At 35.9% G+C, this 19,486-nt stretch overlaps 1 protein-coding gene across 1 annotated transcript; it reads right to left on the reverse strand.

The window, feature by feature from the left end:
- Nucleotides 1-7,781: 7,781 nt before the first annotated feature.
- LOC118188293 (uncharacterized) lies at nucleotides 7,782-18,351 on the reverse strand. Its single transcript, XM_035358706.2, has 2 exons — nucleotides 17,483-18,351; nucleotides 7,782-7,972 (listed from the first exon to the last, which is right to left on the reverse strand). Exons 1-2 carry the CDS (start codon nucleotides 18,222-18,224, stop codon nucleotides 7,881-7,883), a joined length of 834 nt encoding a protein of 277 aa, XP_035214597.2. The 5' UTR covers nucleotides 18,225-18,351; the 3' UTR covers nucleotides 7,782-7,880.
- Between the last annotated feature and the right edge of the window lie 1,135 nt (nucleotides 18,352-19,486).

Raw genomic sequence — 19,486 nt, forward strand, 5'->3', positions numbered from 1 at the left:
TATTGCCCTCAGTATTATGGATAAACAAATCAGTATTTTAAGCTAATTCGTTTTCAAATCAGAAACATAATGTATAATTAAAATGACTTACTTTAAAAATAATCGAATAATATTTCCTTAAAAAGTAAATATTTTTATTTTGAGAACGCAAAACCGAATATTTTAACATAAAGTTGAACGTAATTATAAACGTTTTTACACAACAAGCACAATAATTGATCATTTTATACCGAAACAGAGTTTATACAGTTGAGGAAAATTTTATGAAATTCTGACTAACCTTTGAGAGAAATTGTGAGTGCAATCAGGAAAATTATACTTTTGAGAAATCTTAATTTGAAGACGTAATTACCCCCCTAAATCATCTAAATGAACATTTTCCCCTTAATATTAGTAAAAAAATTAAAATCATTTAAAACTGTAAGTATATATTCTTATATTATATTTTAACACGTCATAATTTTAGGCCCACCAGCGGCCGAGCGGTAAAGTCGCTGAACACTGGTAGTTCGGTCCAAGGTTCGAATCCCGCGAACGGGCCGGCTGCATGGGCGTTTTCATGATTTTCCCCATGTGTAACGTGTATACGAGCCAGTTTCCCTTAGAAAGTCCTCCACGAAGACATCCCTCCTCTTAGGCAGATAGTCCTAGTGTGCTTTGCCATAATTAAGTACACACATACATACTTACATGTGAGATAATGAAAAGTGATGAGTCGAAATTTTTATACAGTTTCAAATTTAATTACAGTTCTGAAAGTTTTTATGACAGAAACACATTACTAGGTCATTTTATGAGGAGATTGTGCTCACACAATTAAAGAAAATTCTTGAAATCCTAATCAACCAGTTCATAGAAATTATGCACAAGAAAACGTTTTCACATTTTTAGGAAATCTTAATTAAAAAGGAAATTTTTGAAAACCATGCCAGCCCATAACTTTCATAAAATAAGTAAATGCTAACAAAATATGCCAATAAGTTAACTTTTCCCTCCCATGTAGCTATGCATTTTTATAAAATTGCACGTAGAATGATTTTATGTACAGTTACCAGAATTCAAATGAAGAATTTTCTAAAATACAAATGTAAACAAACCATCTCGTTATCTAAACTGCAAAAGCTTAGAGATATTTTTTACTGTAACTTTGACTCTAGAACGAGATTTTGCATGGGGTTTGTTTCTCTATGCTTGCACACGGACACTTTAAAAAAAATTGAGAAACCACAACTATAAATCAATGGCAAGTTTAATTTTACTTGGACTAGAAAAGAAAAGATAGAGATCAGGCTAACATAAAATCAGAGTAACACTTGTCTTTGAAATTTCTCAGTTTATATAAACATTTTTAGATATTACATAAATGGTTCAAGAAGACAAAGAAGGAATTTCATTATTTTCTTTCAAAGTTAGCTAAGGAAATAAAAAAATTAAAAAAGAAAGTAACTTGGTATTAGATAGAAAAGTATATTCACTAACTATAAAAGTACGAGCTAAATTTTAAAAACAAGAATTATATTGCTGAACATACCTACTTTACTCCAAAAATCACTAAACACGCCACTCGATATGGTGAGCGGAATGTTTCAAATCCAAGCTAATGAATTGCCTGCATGAATGCTATTGTAACGTTTCTCCGTGTGTAACGCGAGCAAAGCCATTTTTCCATAGAATGCCCTCTACGAAGGCATCCCTACCCTTTGAAATATAGGACTAGTGTGCTTTGCTTTAATCAATTGACCTAAACATACCCAATCATTCTTTAAGCAACGTTGAATGTTTAGTTTGGTTTATCTGATTAAGGTGAAGCATATTAAGACTGCTGCCTAAGGAAGGGTTGTCTTCCTGTATCCATGTTATACATGGAAAAAACCGCGAAAACGCCCATAGGTCGAACTGCCAGTGTTCAGTAGTTTTACCGTTCGGCCCCTGATGAACTTGTACAATTGAAGTAACTTATTTGCAGAGTAAGCCGGTAGGTACTTGCTTACGAGAGAAATTGTATGTTATTCACACAAGTATAGCTAAATATACTTGTGTGAATACTTACTTTTATACTAGTTAAACTTACTTAACGCTTATTAAGTAAGTTTAACTAGTATAAAAAACATTTGGGCGCAAATAATAGATTGGACCCATAAGCAAATTGCGAGTTTTGCAAATTCTTTGGAAATACAGTCATATTAACCAAACTGATTAGTAATTTTGCTTTAAGGATAAAATGTGCCTCATACTTTTATGGTAAATGACAAATATATCCATACCTATATGACGTTTCCTTAAGTAAATAAAACAGCCATTTTTACTCTAAAAGATAAAATGCGCCTAATATTTTCCTGGAAAATGATGACGACATTTCATACCTACATGATGTTACCTAAGTAAATAAAACAGCCACCACATGACCAGGGATGCCCAAGTTTCTGAGATTGATGAACCTATTAAGGGATAATCTTGTGAACGAAACATTGCTTGACAGAAAGAATATTTATTATACGTAACATGATCTAAAATATAAGAAAGTAGACAGCATCTTTGTGTGACCCACAGTAAAGCTAGTCCTGGCTTCCAAGGTACAGCTATGCAGCCACAGCGGCGTGACCATATGTAACACCACTGAGGAGTTTTCAGTGCCTGGAATACGCTACAGAGAGAAACGAAGGCTCAAATTCCAAGAAACACTCCCCTAATCACTTCCTATACAGTTTCAAATTTAAATCACCAGCGAATGAGCGGTAAAATCGCTGAATACTGGTTTGGTGGTCCACTATAGGGTCTATTTTCAAGTCTTCGTGGATCAGTTTGTTTCAAATCGGGTAATTTGCATTTACGATTATTCTCAAAATCTTATTCTGTACTATCTGAGGTTATGGAAGTCTGCCTTTGAGGCTAACACTCAAGCTGCAGATGTATAGCGTAGAATTGGAGTTATAATGCATAGGTATATCCTTCTCTTTTTATTGAGACAGACCAGAATAATTTCCAAGGTGTACAGAAAGTTGGTTAGCGATACCACAGGTTTTTCCTATGACGTGTTTTATGACAATTTCATATGAACCTTTGGTTAATGATAAGCTCTAGATAACTTACATTTTTTACACGGTTCACAACTTATAGCTATACAGCAACAGTGGCGTATCTATTTTTTAACACCAGTAAGTGGTTGTTGTCGACAGATTGGAAAGCACCGCCGAAAGAAATAAACGCACAATTCCCAAACGGAACAAAGTTACTTTCTTGGCCACTTACTGTTTCAAATCTTGAAGAAGGATGAGGACTTACTTTTATGCTACATTAATGTATGTACTATTTACATAAAATGAAGCATTGCATTCGTAGATATGGATATGGAGAAGTGTGGTGGATAGTCATTGTTTAATCATTGGCAGAGATAGCTTCTCCGCAAAGCGGGTCGAAAACGAAGCTTCTGCAACGAAACGGAGAAAGAAGTCTGCCGTCTGAACAAGCGTGAGTCAACGACGGGCTTAGGGTTGTCAGATTTGGCGCTTAAGCGCCCATTTTGACGATATTAGGGGATATGCCATAGATGGGTCGAGAACATTCTAGAACTCATTTTTAGCGGTTTTCTTGGGAAACTTCCCGAAACATTGGTTAAAGTTTTAGATAGTCTGCCTGTCCTGGGAGAAAGTACAGTAGTAGTGTCTTGAGTTCAGAGATTAGCTTGAGAGCGATCGACTGAGTTGGGAGCTGTAATTTAGTGCTTTGCCGTGAAGAGACTTCACTGTTATAGCCTGAAGGCTGAGTTGCTGATTGTTTCAGCGTGTTTGTCGTAGTTTTTCGACGAGTGTAAACGTATCTTTGAAAATGTCCTGTTTAATAGTTCTTACTGGCGAATAAATTGTGTTTTGATTCTTCATCAAGTATTAATATCAATTACTCCAAATCCCCGAAACGGTGGAACGCAATACACTGTTACGTTTGTATATGTTCTATTTGCATAAAATAAAGCATTACATAAAATGTAGTTCTGTCCGTACTCATAATGTCAGCAGAATTTCAGACATAAAATGAAATAAAATATTTGATGAATTTTCATAGTTGTTATTAGTTATTTAAAAAAAATTATATATCAGATATAAGCTGAAATCGTACTTAGCCTCTCATTTCGAGGTACGATTTTATCTGATACTGAATAACAAATTTATTTTTACTCATTTATATGACAGATGATAATAATGATTAAATTTTATTTCTCAATGAAAGAAATTTTAAATGAATCTGAGTTCTAGTCATGAATTCCTTGGCAGATGAAAACTAAACGCATTAAATTAGGCAAAGCAACAGCCTTGCGTTTGGCAACAGCCTTGCGTTGGCAGATGAAAACTAAACGCATTAAATTAGGCAAAGCAACAGCCTTGCGTTTGGCAACAGCCTTGCGTTGGCAGATGAAAACTAAACGCATTAAATTAGGCAAAGCAACAGCCTTGCGTTTGGCAACAGCCTTGCGTTGGCAGATGAAAACTAAACGCATTAAATTAGGCAAAGCAACAGCCTTGCGTTTGGCAACAGCCTTGCGTTGGCAGATGAAAACTAAACGCATTAAATTAGGCAAAGCAACAGCCTTGCGTTTGGCAACAGCCTTGCGTTGGCAGATGAAAACTAAACGCATTAAATTAGGCAAAGCAACAGCCTTGCGTTTGGCAACAGCCTTGCGTTGGCAGATGAAAACTAAACGCATTAAATTAGGCAAAGCAACAGCCTTGCGTTTGGCAACAGCCTTGCGTTGGCAGATGAAAACTAAACGCATTAAATTAGGCAAAGCAACAGCCTTGCGTTTGGCAACAGCCTTGCGTTGGCAGATGAAAACTAAACGCATTAAATTAGGCAAAGCAACAGCCTTGCGTTTGGCAACAGCCTTGCGTTGGCAGATGAAAACTAAACGCATTAAATTAGGCAAAGCAACAGCCTTGCGTTTGGAGTAAACTTTAGTCAGATCTTGACTAAAATTACGCCAAACACAAGGTTGTTGTTTGGCTTAATTTTATGTTCTGAACTAAACATATTCTGACCGGCCAGGGTTTACGCCAAGAAATCACAAATTTTCCGAAACTACCATGAGAAAGAATTATTTCTTGATTTTAATAGTACTTTATACCTGGATTTATGTACTTTTAATATATTGCCAAAATTCTTGGAGATATTTTAAGATGAGCTATTATATACGTTCTTACAGACATCACAAAATATTCTAGGCCGCATATATACTGCCTATTTTCATTAATATAATCAATTTGGACATAAACATGTTTTTCCCATCTATGCATCTGACAGCTGTTATTGGAGTTTTGTTGTGCTTGGTCCTGTTTTTTGTCTGATTGTATGTTGGGTAATCTAAAATGTTTTACGTTAAAACTCCTGGTATATTTAAATTTTATTCCAATTCTGTTAAGTTTTTTTATTTTTTTTGTATTCGATGCACAAAATAAAATTGATTTTGTTCTCTTGTTGTTCTCTGCTTTTCTATCGACGATTTAAAAGTTCTAGCTTCATTTCAGATTGAATTATAAAAGATCATATGTGTAGTAAAACTTTGAACAGAAACTGCCCATTGATACAGCAGTACTCTTCTGTTAACCGGCACCACGGATTCAGAAATATATGTATGCATGTATGTATGGATGTAGGTGTTCGTGTATGCATATATATATATGTAAATATGCTTACATGCATGCATATATACGCCTATATACATGCATATACACTCATGTCCATAAATTAAGGATAATGCAAAATAAGCAAAGGAAGAGTTAGAAGCAAAACAAATTTGACTTATTGGTAAAGCTTATTTATTAAACAAAAGGTAAAGAGCAAAAAAAGATGCTATATGTTTGATATTATTAAAAAAATTAGCGATTTTTTCTCCCTGAAGCAAATTACAAAAAGAAACCTATTTACAAAAAACCAATATTACATGGTTGGTATGATTGTTAATACATTGTATGTCTCCCAGACGATGCAATACAGTCCATACAACGCCTAGGCATGCTGAGTAACAAATTATCGATCTGATCTTGGGGGATATTGCACCACTCAAACAGCAATGCTCTCCGAAGTTCCGGTAGACATGTAGGAGGAGGTTGACGGACTCGTCGGCCAAGCATATCCCACACGTGCTCTATTGGATTCAAGTCCGGTGAGATTGCTGGCCAGTCCATACGGGTGATATCCTCCGATTGAAGGCATTTGCGTACGATGTTTGCACGGTGAGGACGGGCGTTGTCCTCCATAAACACAAATTGTGCGCCCATGGCGCCCCGAAACAAACGTACATGTTGTTCCAGAATGACGTCCCGATAGATTTGGCTTGTCATGGCTCCAATTTGAACATGCAGGTCAGTTCTGGAACCCAGGATAATTCCACTCCAAACGAGCACTCTAGCACCACCGTCATTCAATGATGTTTTCTTGGTCGTAACGGGTACCTGGAGCTCTCCATATGAAAGTCCGGCGAGAATCAGACTGCAAGCTAAACCTGGACTCGTCGAAAAACATCACACAAACCCACTGTTGCGGTGTCCACAATGCATGCTCTCTACTCCAGGCTAACCGCAGGTGACAGTGAGTTGCAGTAAGTGGAACGCATCTGATAGGTCTACGAGCATATAGACCAATCTGCCCTAAGCGTCTGTACACGGTCTGCCTTTAAATTGTCGTACAAGTGGCTGAAGAGAGCTGACGAGACAGGTCTGAGGCTGTGCTCCGCCTTTTTCTTTTGGCAGTAACTGCCAAATACCGATCCTCATTCGGCGTTGTAACTCTGGGGCGACCTGTGCTGTAACGTCTACTGACATTACCATCATCTTGGAATCGTTGCCAAAGCCTGGAGACGACACTGTGGGCAATTCCAAGTTCGTCTGATACTTCCAGTTGGGTACGCCCACATTCCAGACGGCCGATAATTCTACCACGTAAAAAATCATTCAAATGCATCCTTTGTGTCATAACTATTCGGTTGTTGCACTGAAATGCTTATGAAGCGCCTGCGAACAATTTTGCTTCTTTGCCTGTATTCCTTATATATCACTCTCTTACACTCTCGTCATTGTGACGTACCATCGGTGTCATCTGGTTACTTCCTGAAATTTGCATATGATTCTTGAAGATGTGTGTAGTGATTTTACATGTGATATATTTATTTTAGAGTTCGATTTCCGCGTAACTCCGAATTATCCTTAATTTATGGACATGAGTGTATAATCATACATGCATATAAACATGCATACATAGATACATTTCTGAATCTGGTTCCGATGATGGAGGTTTGGTATTCTTTGGTTTGGTTTGGTTTAGTTTATTATGGCAAAGCATACTAGGGCTATCTGGAGGGATTACCTGTGCAGTAATGCATGCCAAGCTTATTTATGCTTTCTGATGTGGGCAGTAACGTCAAGACTACCTATGAGAAATTTCTATGTTTCAATTTCTCCATATTTGCGAAATCTTAAAAGGACCAGACAAAAATACCTATAAATTAACAGTTAGGAACTTGTTGAAGGACGAGATCCTGTGATCTGTGAAATAAGGAAGATAATTATTTTCAATGAAATAAGAAAAATTCATGAAATTATTTCTCTCTCTTTGTTCGTTTATATTCGATAGAGCTGTATTTACATGGTAACAACTGTTAAATTTGACGATTTTAATCTCTTCCAATGTCAGCTCAATCTTAAGCTTAACACTTTAATCTAATGTATCCTGAATGAACGTACAGCTAAATTTCTTCATCTTTGATATAAGAATTCATTGAAACTAAACTAAAATCATCGCCACAAATATTTTTATTTTATTTTTCGTACTTTAATTTTGTTTCTCGGTTGATTCCTTTAAAAATTCATGAATGATACAAAAAACATTTCTGATCAGGAAGTTTCCTGTGAATTGGGAGGTGCAGAAGTGGGAGTTGGCAGCTGCTGTATCAGTGGTTCTAGATTCACAATAACTGGTGCTTGTCCTGAAAAACAAAATAAAAGCTTTTAAATTTGTTGCTGCAATAAGCACATCGTACATAGTAACCACTGCAATTTAATGTAGCTAACATTTTTAAAGACAAGAAATATTTTTTTAAACATTTCCATTGCTCATTTTACTGCTTTTCTAAAGCAATAGTGACCATGAATACAAACATGTCAGACAAAACTTTTTATAAAATAAATTGTCTTCTTGTTAGACAATGTTAGTCTTCTTGTTAGAGTCTTTTTTCCTCCCCCTTTTATCACGGAATTTTAAAAAATAAAATTTATTAGCTTTTGTAGAGAAATTAGCATTTTTTGGAAGCAGGAGACATGAAAAATGAGCAACGCCTTCGCCGGGATTCGAACCGCGGTTCTCTGGAATACGCGCCCAGCATGCAGACCACCACACCATGAAGCATGCTAGGAAGGCGGAAGGAACACTTTATAAGCTAATAAAATTTGTCTGAATCATCTCAATATGGCAGCCAAATTATATAGATTTAAGTAATTTGCTACGGCAGCCAGCTAGATTATATTCCAGGTAAAACTAAACAATTGATCAATTATTCTTAAAAATTAAAAATATTTCTGCGTTTCTAGCTTATGACATAAATGACTGTGTCAAGACTTAAAAAATTCAGTCTACTTCCTCTTGGGTTGGACGCAGCATTACTAAAGATTTCTGTTGAAATATCCAAATATTGTATTTCACGGGCTCGTAGCTAGGGATTGTGTTCTCTCCCTCCCACGTAGCCAAATTATATAAAATTTAGAAAGGAGAGGGAATTGTATTATGTATAAGTCATAGTTAATTACTTCTTATTGCATTACATTATCTTTCAGTTCCAATTTTACCAATAAAAATACTAAAAGTATATACTTTTTAGTTAGATAAACAATGTTAAGTTATTTTAGTACACTGAATTTTATTTTCTACTTAGATTTTTAAAATATGTACAATATCTCGAAAATAAAAATTAAAAAAAAAAGTCAGTACTGCTTGATCCCCGTCATAAACCGCGAAATTATGTAAGCCAAACAGCGTGAAATCATATGTCTTTTTTCTGTTCATTGGGTCCACCAGCGGCCGAGCGGTAAAATCGCTGAACACTGGTAGTTCGGTCCTAGGTTCAAATCCCGCGAACGGGCTGGCTGCATGGGAATTTTCGTGGTTATCCCCATGCGTAACGTGTATACGAGCCAGTTTTCCCTTAGAAAGTCTTCCATTGGGCATATAGCCCTGGAGGCTTCGCCGTATTCACACACACAAACACTTTTTCTGTTCAGTGTATTTGCTGAAAGTGACCAATCGAGTGATATTACTGTAGAGATATTAGGTATTTTTTGAAAGCAGGAGAGATTAAAAATGAATAATGCCGTCGGTGGGGACTTGAACCACGGACCTTTCGAATACTCGCGGAGTGTGCTGACCACTACACCACGAAGGCATGCTTAGAAGACGGGAGAAATACCTTATATACCTCCCCTTTTAAAGGGCGATTGGGGATTAATGGACCCAATCGCCAAGTCCTGGTGGTGGAGAATCATCATTCATCACCTTTTATAGTTCGGGTGCCACTGTAGAGGCATTAGGTATTTTGAAGTAGAAACGATGAAAAATGAGCAATACCCTCGCCGGGACCCGAACCACAGACCTCTCGAATACGCGCCGAGTGTGCTGACCGCTAGATCACGAAGGCATGCTAACAGGCAGGGGATTTTTATTTATTTATTTTAGCATTTATGTAAAAATGGTACTTACACTTTCGACTTCTGTTTGTCGAATTTGATGAACAACAGCGTAATATCGTAGTAGTTCTTTTTCCAATTAAATATTTTTAAAAAAAAGTTGGCAATTTTTAATTTACTGAAGAGTAAGGGAAAAGTTCTTCTGTTCTGTTCAGTGTTCGATTCAACAACCGGTTTAGTGGTTCCAGAATACCATTCCTAACAGTGCTGCCTTTCATCTACTGTTGGGCAGGGGAACTAACGTCGCTAAGTGGTGCGATAAACAGTAAAATACCACAATTAACACGGAGAAGTTTAAGAGTCAGGTTTGTTCGCTAGACTTAGTTTTAAAGGACGAATAGGTGGGATTGGAAAAATAGATGAAATTGACAAGAGTTTTTTCGTGCGGCGAGTAAATCACGGTAGCAGGGTACTTCCACAACAGTGTATAATCTGCGGAGTTACGCCGTGAATGTAACAATTCCCTTCTTTTTCGGGTTCTAAATCGGAAAGCAAGCAGACTGATATCAACGACTGCAGATCAAGCAGTGGAAGGATCGACAATATATTCATACCGTTGGCAAGCCTATTGTTGCGTTTCTGCACGGGTTCGGGGACTTGGAGGGATTAACAATAATCTTTGATGAAGAATGAAAACAATTTATTAGCCAGTATTATTCAGGACAATTCCAAAAACACGTTTACAGTCGTCGGAAACTACGACAAGCACGCTGAAACAATCAGCGACGTGGCCTTCAGTCTATCAGGCTATAACGGTGGAGACAGCTTCACAGCAAAGCACCAGAGTACAGCTCCCGACTCGGTTCAGTCGTTCTCGGAACACTACGTACTCTCGAGACTCTCCACACTACAACTCGCATTGCACTCGAAGTTAAGCACTAGAGTATAGCTCCCGGCTCGGTTTGGTCGTTCTCGGAGCTCAACACACTCAAGATAAAACTCGAGGAGGCAATAACTCGCGACCAACTCGATAGAATGACGATCATCTCGCTGCTACACTACGAGACACTCACTCGTTGACTACTAACTGACTGCTACTCCGCCTCCAGGCAGGGTTTATATAGCTTTTGGGCTGCCCTCGAGAACATTCTGGTCCAAACCGGTAAGAATTCGTTCTAGAAGGTTCTCCATCCATCTATGTCATATCGCCAGTTTTTTTCGCAAAATGCACGATTTCTTGCCAAATATGGCAACCATACCTTTCCTTGCCATTTTCTGGCAACCCTATAGCCTCTTTGAAGGGGGAAACTATCTTACCGAAGTTGGACATATCGTAACACTAAAAAACAGACGAGCTTGAAAACGCTGGTTACAGCCATTTAACTGTAGAGACATTAGGTATTTTTTGGAAGCAGGAAATATGAAATATAAGCAAGCGCCTTCGCCGGGAATCGAACTGCGGACCTTTGGAATACCGGCCCAGTGTGCAAACCACTACACTACGAAGGCACGCTAAGAAGGTGGGAGAAACACCTTTTATAACTAAGAATGACACATTTCATTTTGCTGATCTAATAACGGGTGCTCACAGCCAAAATGTGGAAAAATTTTGGGACTCATGACGAAACAAAAAGCAAAAGAGAACGGCTCGACATCATCTAGAGTCGTTATCTTTCAGAATAGATATGGTGGAAATCCTCTGGGAAATGTAAGCCTTTTCATGCTATATTAAAAAGAGTCGCTGAGGTACGGCAACAACAAACTATATGCCAGCAGTTTAAACTTGGCGATAATCTTGGCTCCCTTTGACAGCGGGAACAAGTGTAGGAGGTAGTTTCCCCTCCTTTATGCATGCCTTCGTGGTGTAACAGTAGCACACTGGGCGCGTATTCGATAGGTCCAGGTTTCCTGCTTCGAAAAAACTTAATGATTCTACATTGGCGCCCGAACTGAATGGTGATTTCTCACCACCAGAATTTGGCGAATGGGTCCCCTAATCCCAGAGGCCGTTTAAAAGAGGGAGTATTTCCTCCCTCCTTTCTGCATGTCTTCGTAGTGTAACGTTAGCACACTCGGCACGTAATCAAGTGGTTCAGGTTCGAGTCCCTGCGAGGACGTTGCGCATTTTTCATGTCTCCTGTTTCAAAAATAATCTAATGACTCAAAAGTGAAAATCAAGTAGTACCGAAAAATCATTCAATCATTCAAGAATTTGCATCTGATTAGGATATCCCATTGCAAAGAATTGTAAATTTAAAACTTCATTTAGTTTCCCCACGTGTGTATCCTTTTTGTCCACCGTAAAGGCATACTTTCCCTTAAATGCATCCTTTGCATGTTTTGTCCTAATTAAAGAAACTAAATCAAACCATTTCTTTTTAACATTTTATATTGTATTCATGCCTATTAGGTAGTTCGCATGGTAGTTGGGAAGCTGGCTGCTTCCTGGCCATAGTTTTAGGCTCAAATTCGAATCCCGGCGAAAGCATGGGTCTATAAGTGTTTAGTGCATTTGCAGCATGAGGCACTTGAAATGCCGGAAATCCGAAAGGCCTCTCAAAAGGCTGCTGGTAGAGGGAGGGGGAAAGATCTTCGAACTTATCTTCTTCCCAAAGAATTCTCAGTCAAAATATGGATCGAACTCGGCAACACCGCAATGTCACATAAAACTTTCCCGTAACCTAAACCAACCACGGACGCAAAGCTTACCTGTTAGCTGCAATAACATCCATGAACTTGATCTGGCTGCTGATTCAGATCAGGAGGATTACCAAAAATAACGGGCTAAAACAGTTTGTTTAAAATACTTGAGAATCATAATTATTTAAGCTAACATCTTTTTTACTAATTTCTTTCAAAGTCCAATTAAAGTTTAAGTATGCTTAAAGTACTTAGCCCAAATAATAATTGCATGGTATTTGAAGAAAGAAAATAATAAAAGGCATATGCAATAATTACATCCTGTGTTCTGAATATTGGCATGAACACATGATGAAGGTTCACAAGTGAAATATGATTTTGATTATTCAGTTATGGCAAAGCACACGAGGGCTATCTGCCTAAAGGGAGAAATGCCTTCGTGGAGGGCTTTCTAGGGGAAACTAGCTCGTATACAAGTTACACATGGGGAAAACCACGAAAACACCCATGCAGCCAGCCCGTTCGCGGGATTCGAACCTCGGACCAAATTACCAGTTTGAAGACATTCCGTTTCAAGAAATAGTTTCCTTCTCTACCTTTTAAATTTAGCGCTGTCTATGCTCATATTGCAAGACAATAAGTAACACAATTATTTATGATTCGTTCATATCATGTAACATTCATATTCATGCAGCAGAGGTAATGAATTAAACACAAGCCTAATGATGAAGCATAGCATAAGTTTAAAAAATATATGCTTATTCCGGAAGCTAAAGAAGAAACAAAAAATTTTCAAGAATTTATGAAGATCAATTTTTAGAATAAAAATTTTTGAGTAATACAATGAAATCACCACATTTCCTGCGTAATATCACATTTCCTACAACAAGCATAATCTTACAACTCATTAATTCTTCTTCTTATTTATATTCTAATAACATTAAGTACATTCATTTATATGCATTATTTGAATATAATTTAAGCTAATGTTGCCTGATATTTTTAATTTTTAGAAAATCTCTACTACGAAGCAGGACAATGTTGAATTTTCATTAATCTTCCAACAGATGGCGCCACTAAATAAGGGTTTCCCAAAATATACTGCACAAATCAGAAAACGTAGAGCAGCCTGACTAATGAGCATCATCTAAACAAAAATTGAAAAACTTTTAGTACCACCACTACATTGTACAATGATTATTTCTCAGTTTCTCAATAGAAATATTTAAAACAATATATTTTGTCAGATGCACAACCTATTGGCTATTTGTTTTAAAGGTAAAATAAATATTAGATTAAAAAAATATTAGATACATAAAAAAAATATTAGATTAAAAATAGGTTACCATTTTAATAATCAAAATTTAAGTTATAATTACATTAATTCTGAAATTTCGTGTGAAATTTGGACATGTTTAAGCGAGAACAATTTCTTTACGTCTGGTCTTATTTTACTTTGTTTTAACAGTAAATTAGGATCCAGTTTTAATTTCGTTCTATATTTATATTTCAAATATAACATGGAAAAAAAATCCTTGTTCACACAAATAAGGTTATACCAAAAGGCAATACATATTTAACAGTTTGAAATGCCTTTACATTCTCTTTTCCGGTTCATCCAAAAGTTAACAAGTTTGTTATTTTTGAAATATTCAGTTAGAGTTTGATCACAGGAAATTTCAATCAATTGTTCTTTTTCTTCACGAGATAAAATTTTAGGTCATTTGAACAAAATGGATTTCTAACCCAGTTTCCTTCTTCATAATCCTTGGAAAAATACATGTTGAAATTATTTATCAATGAAAAATAATGATTTTAAATTTCGGGTGCTAATTCTTTTATTTTCAAATTGTTTTCTGTTAGAACACTTTTTAAAAGAGATAAAAAGCTAAAATATTATTATCCAATTCTCTGATTACTAGATCGAGTTTTTTTTTTAATTTTTTTATCATTGTATTTATTGTATAGCTAATGGTAAACGAATTAACACTTTGTCCCTGTAATCTTAATTTAATGCATTTAACTTTCCAAAATATCAGCTAAATATGCTAAACGCGCTAACCATAATTCACTGAAAATTTGAATCGAAGTTAAAAAAGACGATTTAAAACTTTGCCTCTGGATAACCACGTTACTTCGGAATGTAACAAAACCGTTTCATGTTCACTGCTCATCTTTTGACATAAAATCGTAAATATTCTTGAATTTAAAGCTAGGATTGTTTTGGCTACTAAAGCTTTACGATGAATGGAACAGTGAGTAAATTTATTTTCAGGTACGACCTTTTTTATTTGAGAAATCTCACTGGAATGTTTTCCTTTTAAAGCCCGAGCTTCTCGACTGCACACGGCAATACACTTATTCTAAGGAATATCATTCTCAGGCATAAAATTGCAATTATTTTGAAAATTTCACTTGCAATTGCTCTATCATGAAGAGATTCACAAAATAAATACTCTTCGGCCATTCGTTTATCTTCTTCGAAACGTATGTAAAGTAATAATTCAACAATGTTCTTTATATCAGTACTTCCATTGAACCTGCTTAGATTCAAGATGCCTTTCAAGAAAGGATGGTTTCATACTTTGATTGGATAATATTTCACCGCAAACAACACATCGAGGTTGAGGATCCATTTCACCTCCGTTCCAAGTAAACCCAAATGATAAATAACTTTAATTATATTTCAATATTCTTAGTGCTAGTAGATTGTTCTGGATAAATCACCTTGAATCGTCCCTTTTCCACTTAGCCAATCCTAGCTATTTTTCCATTTTAAAATTCTAGTTTAGTTTTATTATTTTCTCATAAATATTTAAATGCACAATATATTACAAGGTTTTCAAAAACAAACGATAATATTCTCAAATCACGTAGAAAAGTGAAGAATACGAAGTAACAACAAGACATAATACCTACTGTTGGTGACAGCAAATTGACGTAAAAATATTATTCTAATTTAAAATACAGTAATATGAGCCCGGAAATGGTGGCGATATAAAGTATAGACATGCTAATAAATCGATCAACTCTAAAAGAATTAATGAGATACTATTATCTTTTTATAGGAACTTATTTTCTATTAAATACAACGTTCATTTCTGTTCCTCCTTTTAAAAACATCATTTATGACAAATTTTGTTATGCCTGTAACTAAAAGAATATTTTTGAAAATAAAAATGTATTATTTCAGCAGTTATTGAGCTTAAACAAAGCTCAGATCGCATAAATTTACGAGTGTTAGAGAAAATATTGAACGGGATATCTGGTTATTTAATTTTTGAATTTAATAGTTAAAAATACTTTGTTTCTTTGCGTACCACCAGTGGTACGCGTACCACCGGTTGAGAATCGTTGCCTTAGAGGCTATTCTCAAGGGACAGCGAATCTGATAAACAGGGAAAATTTCTAGAAGACGCAGCGAAATTTTCCCTAATTTCTTGACGAAGCTTGACCCTGTGTACAGAAACTAATTTTTGTTTTTCTTTTTGTCCTAAACACTCTTAGCTACACTTTTAGCGAATTAATTATGATTTGTTCCATTAATTTTCGCGAAATAATTATGTTTGTTTGATTTTTCTTGAATGTCATATATAACAGTAATAATTTGCATTTCTCAAAATAAGCAAGTTAACTCAAGCTATTTTACGATTCATATGACCATTTTCTAATTAGCCTGTGTTTGTTAATGATATTTTTAAATTATTATATTAATCTTTATTTATTTTACCCATGTCAAACAACGTGTTGAAAACAGAGCTGTGATTATCTGAATAAACGTCTTAACACTGTAAATACATATTAAAGTAAGTGGCATCTTAAGGCACAGATCTTTTGAAAGAAAAAAAAAAGGTATTTCTGATTATTCGCTGGCTCTTCTCTCCTCCCCCCAACACCAGAATAGTTGTGATCTCACGAAACGCAACTTCACGAAAATCAAAAAATCAAAAACTGCAATTTGTAATTTGTAATTGTATATATGTATATAATATGTGTGTGTATATTCGTAAAATATAAAATATAAAACAAAATTATTAAACTAAGTAGAACCAACTGGCAATAGACCTTTAAATTCACAATTTAATTAAGTACATTCCTGGTTCAACGATACGCTTTGCACCATTAACAAAATACGATGGCTCCTCTAAAAAATAATTGGCGACCTCAAAATTATTAACATTCTAGACTTGGTGCTGTCCCCCCTAAATTCGTCTGTTCTCCCAAATTCGAAATCATTCCAAATTACGTAACACTGGTTGAAATAGGTAACTAAAACAAATACTGAGCTTAGAATACTCTCTGCACGTACGAGGTATAAATGCTGAGCCACGAGAACTACACTTCCTTTTTTTCCTGACTTCAGTCATGTAAACAGCTCTGTGCCTTTATGCTTCCCTGCTTAAAATGACGTTCTAGCTTTTGATCTGTGTACATAAAAATTATCTGTATTCAAATATGATCGAAAGGTAATTTTTCTGCCAAAGAAATCATTTTTGATATGCCTAGAAATAAAGATGGTAATTCGCCGAAATTAGTTTTGTTAACCACCCAGCCATGCCTACAGCCAGAAGTTAAAAGTACCGGATTCATGACTGCGCACTTATTGATATTAGATACATGTATCTATATATATGAAACGTATTTTCTTTTTCAAAAGTCTAATCTAACAAGCATAATAAGTGCAGTCGGAGAAGGATTTCAGACTATCGTAACGATTAAACTGTTTTGATGAACTTGTTGCTTACCAGTGTTATTAGATTTAAAAAAAAAAAAAAAAAAAAAAAAAAAAAGGAAATATTCACTCCCCAACCGGTATAGTGGTTAGCGTGGCTGACTGCGGTGCCGAAAAGCCCGGGTTCGAATCCTGGAGATGGCATGGATATTTGTAAATGCACAGTGTCCGTGCGGCGCGGAGGCACTCTAAATATGCGGCGAGGCGAAAGTTCTCTCGAGAGGCTGCTGGTGGGAAGCCCACGGACCCTTTCCCCCCCAGGAGGGTGCTCTGAATCATTAGCTGGGCCGGAACTAAGCTAAATCGCATTGTTACTGTACTCAACGCTGTTGCTAACGACACTCGTAAACTTTGGCTCCTTGCCACGAGGAATTTCGTGGACTGACTATAGGTCAGACAAGTGAGCATTGACAATAACAACAACAAGGAAATATTCAACAAAATTTACCTCCATTTCTTCTTTTCCTTCTTTTATGATATTTTGGAATGAAAGTGAAACCATTGATTTCCAAAGTAAACACCATTTTACTCCCTTCCGCCTTAGCATGTTCAGCCATTGTACGAGGTAATATGGCTTCAACTGCATTCTTAACATCGACGGCTGTAGCTGTTTCTGAATTCAGTTCCTTTACTTTCTTCGTTATCCTTGAAGACAACACGTTCAGAAAGGTATACATCACGTTTCTTGCTTTAGGATCGATCTTAGCTTCAGGGTACACAATTCTAACAATGGCAGGAACTCCAGTTTTGAATTCATGAGCCAAAGCAACTCTTCGTTTTTCCTTCTGTTTTCGCCTGGTCTGTTTTGTTCCTTTCCGTTTATATAATGTATACCCGTAACGGAATTTCAAGAGAGCGTTGTGTCCAGCTGCCAAAGCATGCTTTTGTACTTCATTGTTAAAGACAGTTGTTACAGCTTTATAGGCCGCCTCAACGCCCATCTCCGGCTTTTTCTTGGTAGGCCGAAATCTTCTATTGCAGATATCAACTAATTTAACGTTCACAGGGTTTAAAGCATCGTTGAGGATAACAAGCGCTTTTGGTTTTAAGGACATATTCGGTTCTATTCTCTTGAGAACTTTTCTTATGCTGGGACGGAAATTGATCACTTTAGCAGGAACAGAACGTTTCGCTTTTTTCCTTATGGTAATTCTTCTCTTGGCTAGAGACTTTTGTTTTTCGTTAGCCATTTTTAATTCTTTAAAACTGGTAGGACTATAGAAACATCTGATACATTAACACTGAATAATGAAAAAGCAGCTGCCTAAATTTCAAATATTTTCGTGTTAGAAAAGGAGCTGAATCAACATGCGAAAAACTGTTGACGTGACTAAAAACAAAAGGCCCGTGAAATAAATTGTAATCACTGAATTTCTAAGAGCGCGTGATTTTGCGGCTGAGTTAAACATAACGGCTAAATGACGTATAGTTACTTAGCTCGTGATTTATAATTAAAAGTTCTGCTTTGAAGCTATATTTGCTTTATTACATACCTAGCGCATACAAATTTATTTTAATTAAAAAAATTAATGATCGCTAAAAGGGACTCTTTTAAAGTTTAGTATAGTTTATCAGTAGGTTCCAGGTGGAATAGCGGAAAATTTTATAGAATATTAGATGAACATGCAATGTAGACTTAACATGGTAATGTTATAGTATCCCTTCCGCATATTTAAAAAGTGAAAAATATGTAATGTAATTCTTTGAAAATATTTAATTTTAAAATAGCTGTATCATGAATCAAATGCATTTTTATTTAAATCAATCTGATTAAAAAGTTAAAAAAAGTAACATTTTTAAGAAGTGCATCTACTTAGTTTGTTAATGTGTTTTGTGCGTCGATGAAAAAAGTATTTCTTAAAAAATACATAACCTAAAAAGGTATTTCTAAAAATAGAGAGAAAACAAATAGCAGAGCAAAAATACGATGCTTTTTATTGGAATTACAGACTACATCTATTTTTTTGAACGACAGTATCGCGAAGCAAGATCTCCTGATGACGAAAACACTCACTGTTGCCAAAACTTATCTAAACTATATATTATATTATTATTATTTTTATTAACATACTTTAATACTTCTCCTTGTAAAAAAAATAATAATTGTAAATTAAAAGAAAAAAGTCACAAAAGTCCCATCTTATCACAAAGAATTAACAGTCTCGGTTTAAATAAAGGTTTAGTCATTATGTCAGCAACTTGCGCCTCTGTAGGTACCTGCTGCACAATGATTTCCTTTTCTAGAACTTTCTCTCGTATGAAAGTGCTTGATATCAATGTGTTTTGTGCGTCGATGAAACTCCGGGTTTTGTGACAGTCTCATTGCAGCGGTATTGTCTACTTGAATTAATGGAGTTTCACGTAACTTGGTTACATCACTAAATAGTGGCTTTAACCAAATTACTTCTCTAGAACATTCACTAGCTGCAATTACTTCTGCTTCAGTCGTCAA

This window comes from Stegodyphus dumicola, chromosome 3 (assembly GCF_044657685.1).
Source record: "Stegodyphus dumicola isolate Sdum_Otavi_A_Nest chromosome 3, ASM4465768v1".
NCBI lineage: Eukaryota > Metazoa > Arthropoda > Arachnida > Araneae > Eresidae > Stegodyphus > Stegodyphus dumicola.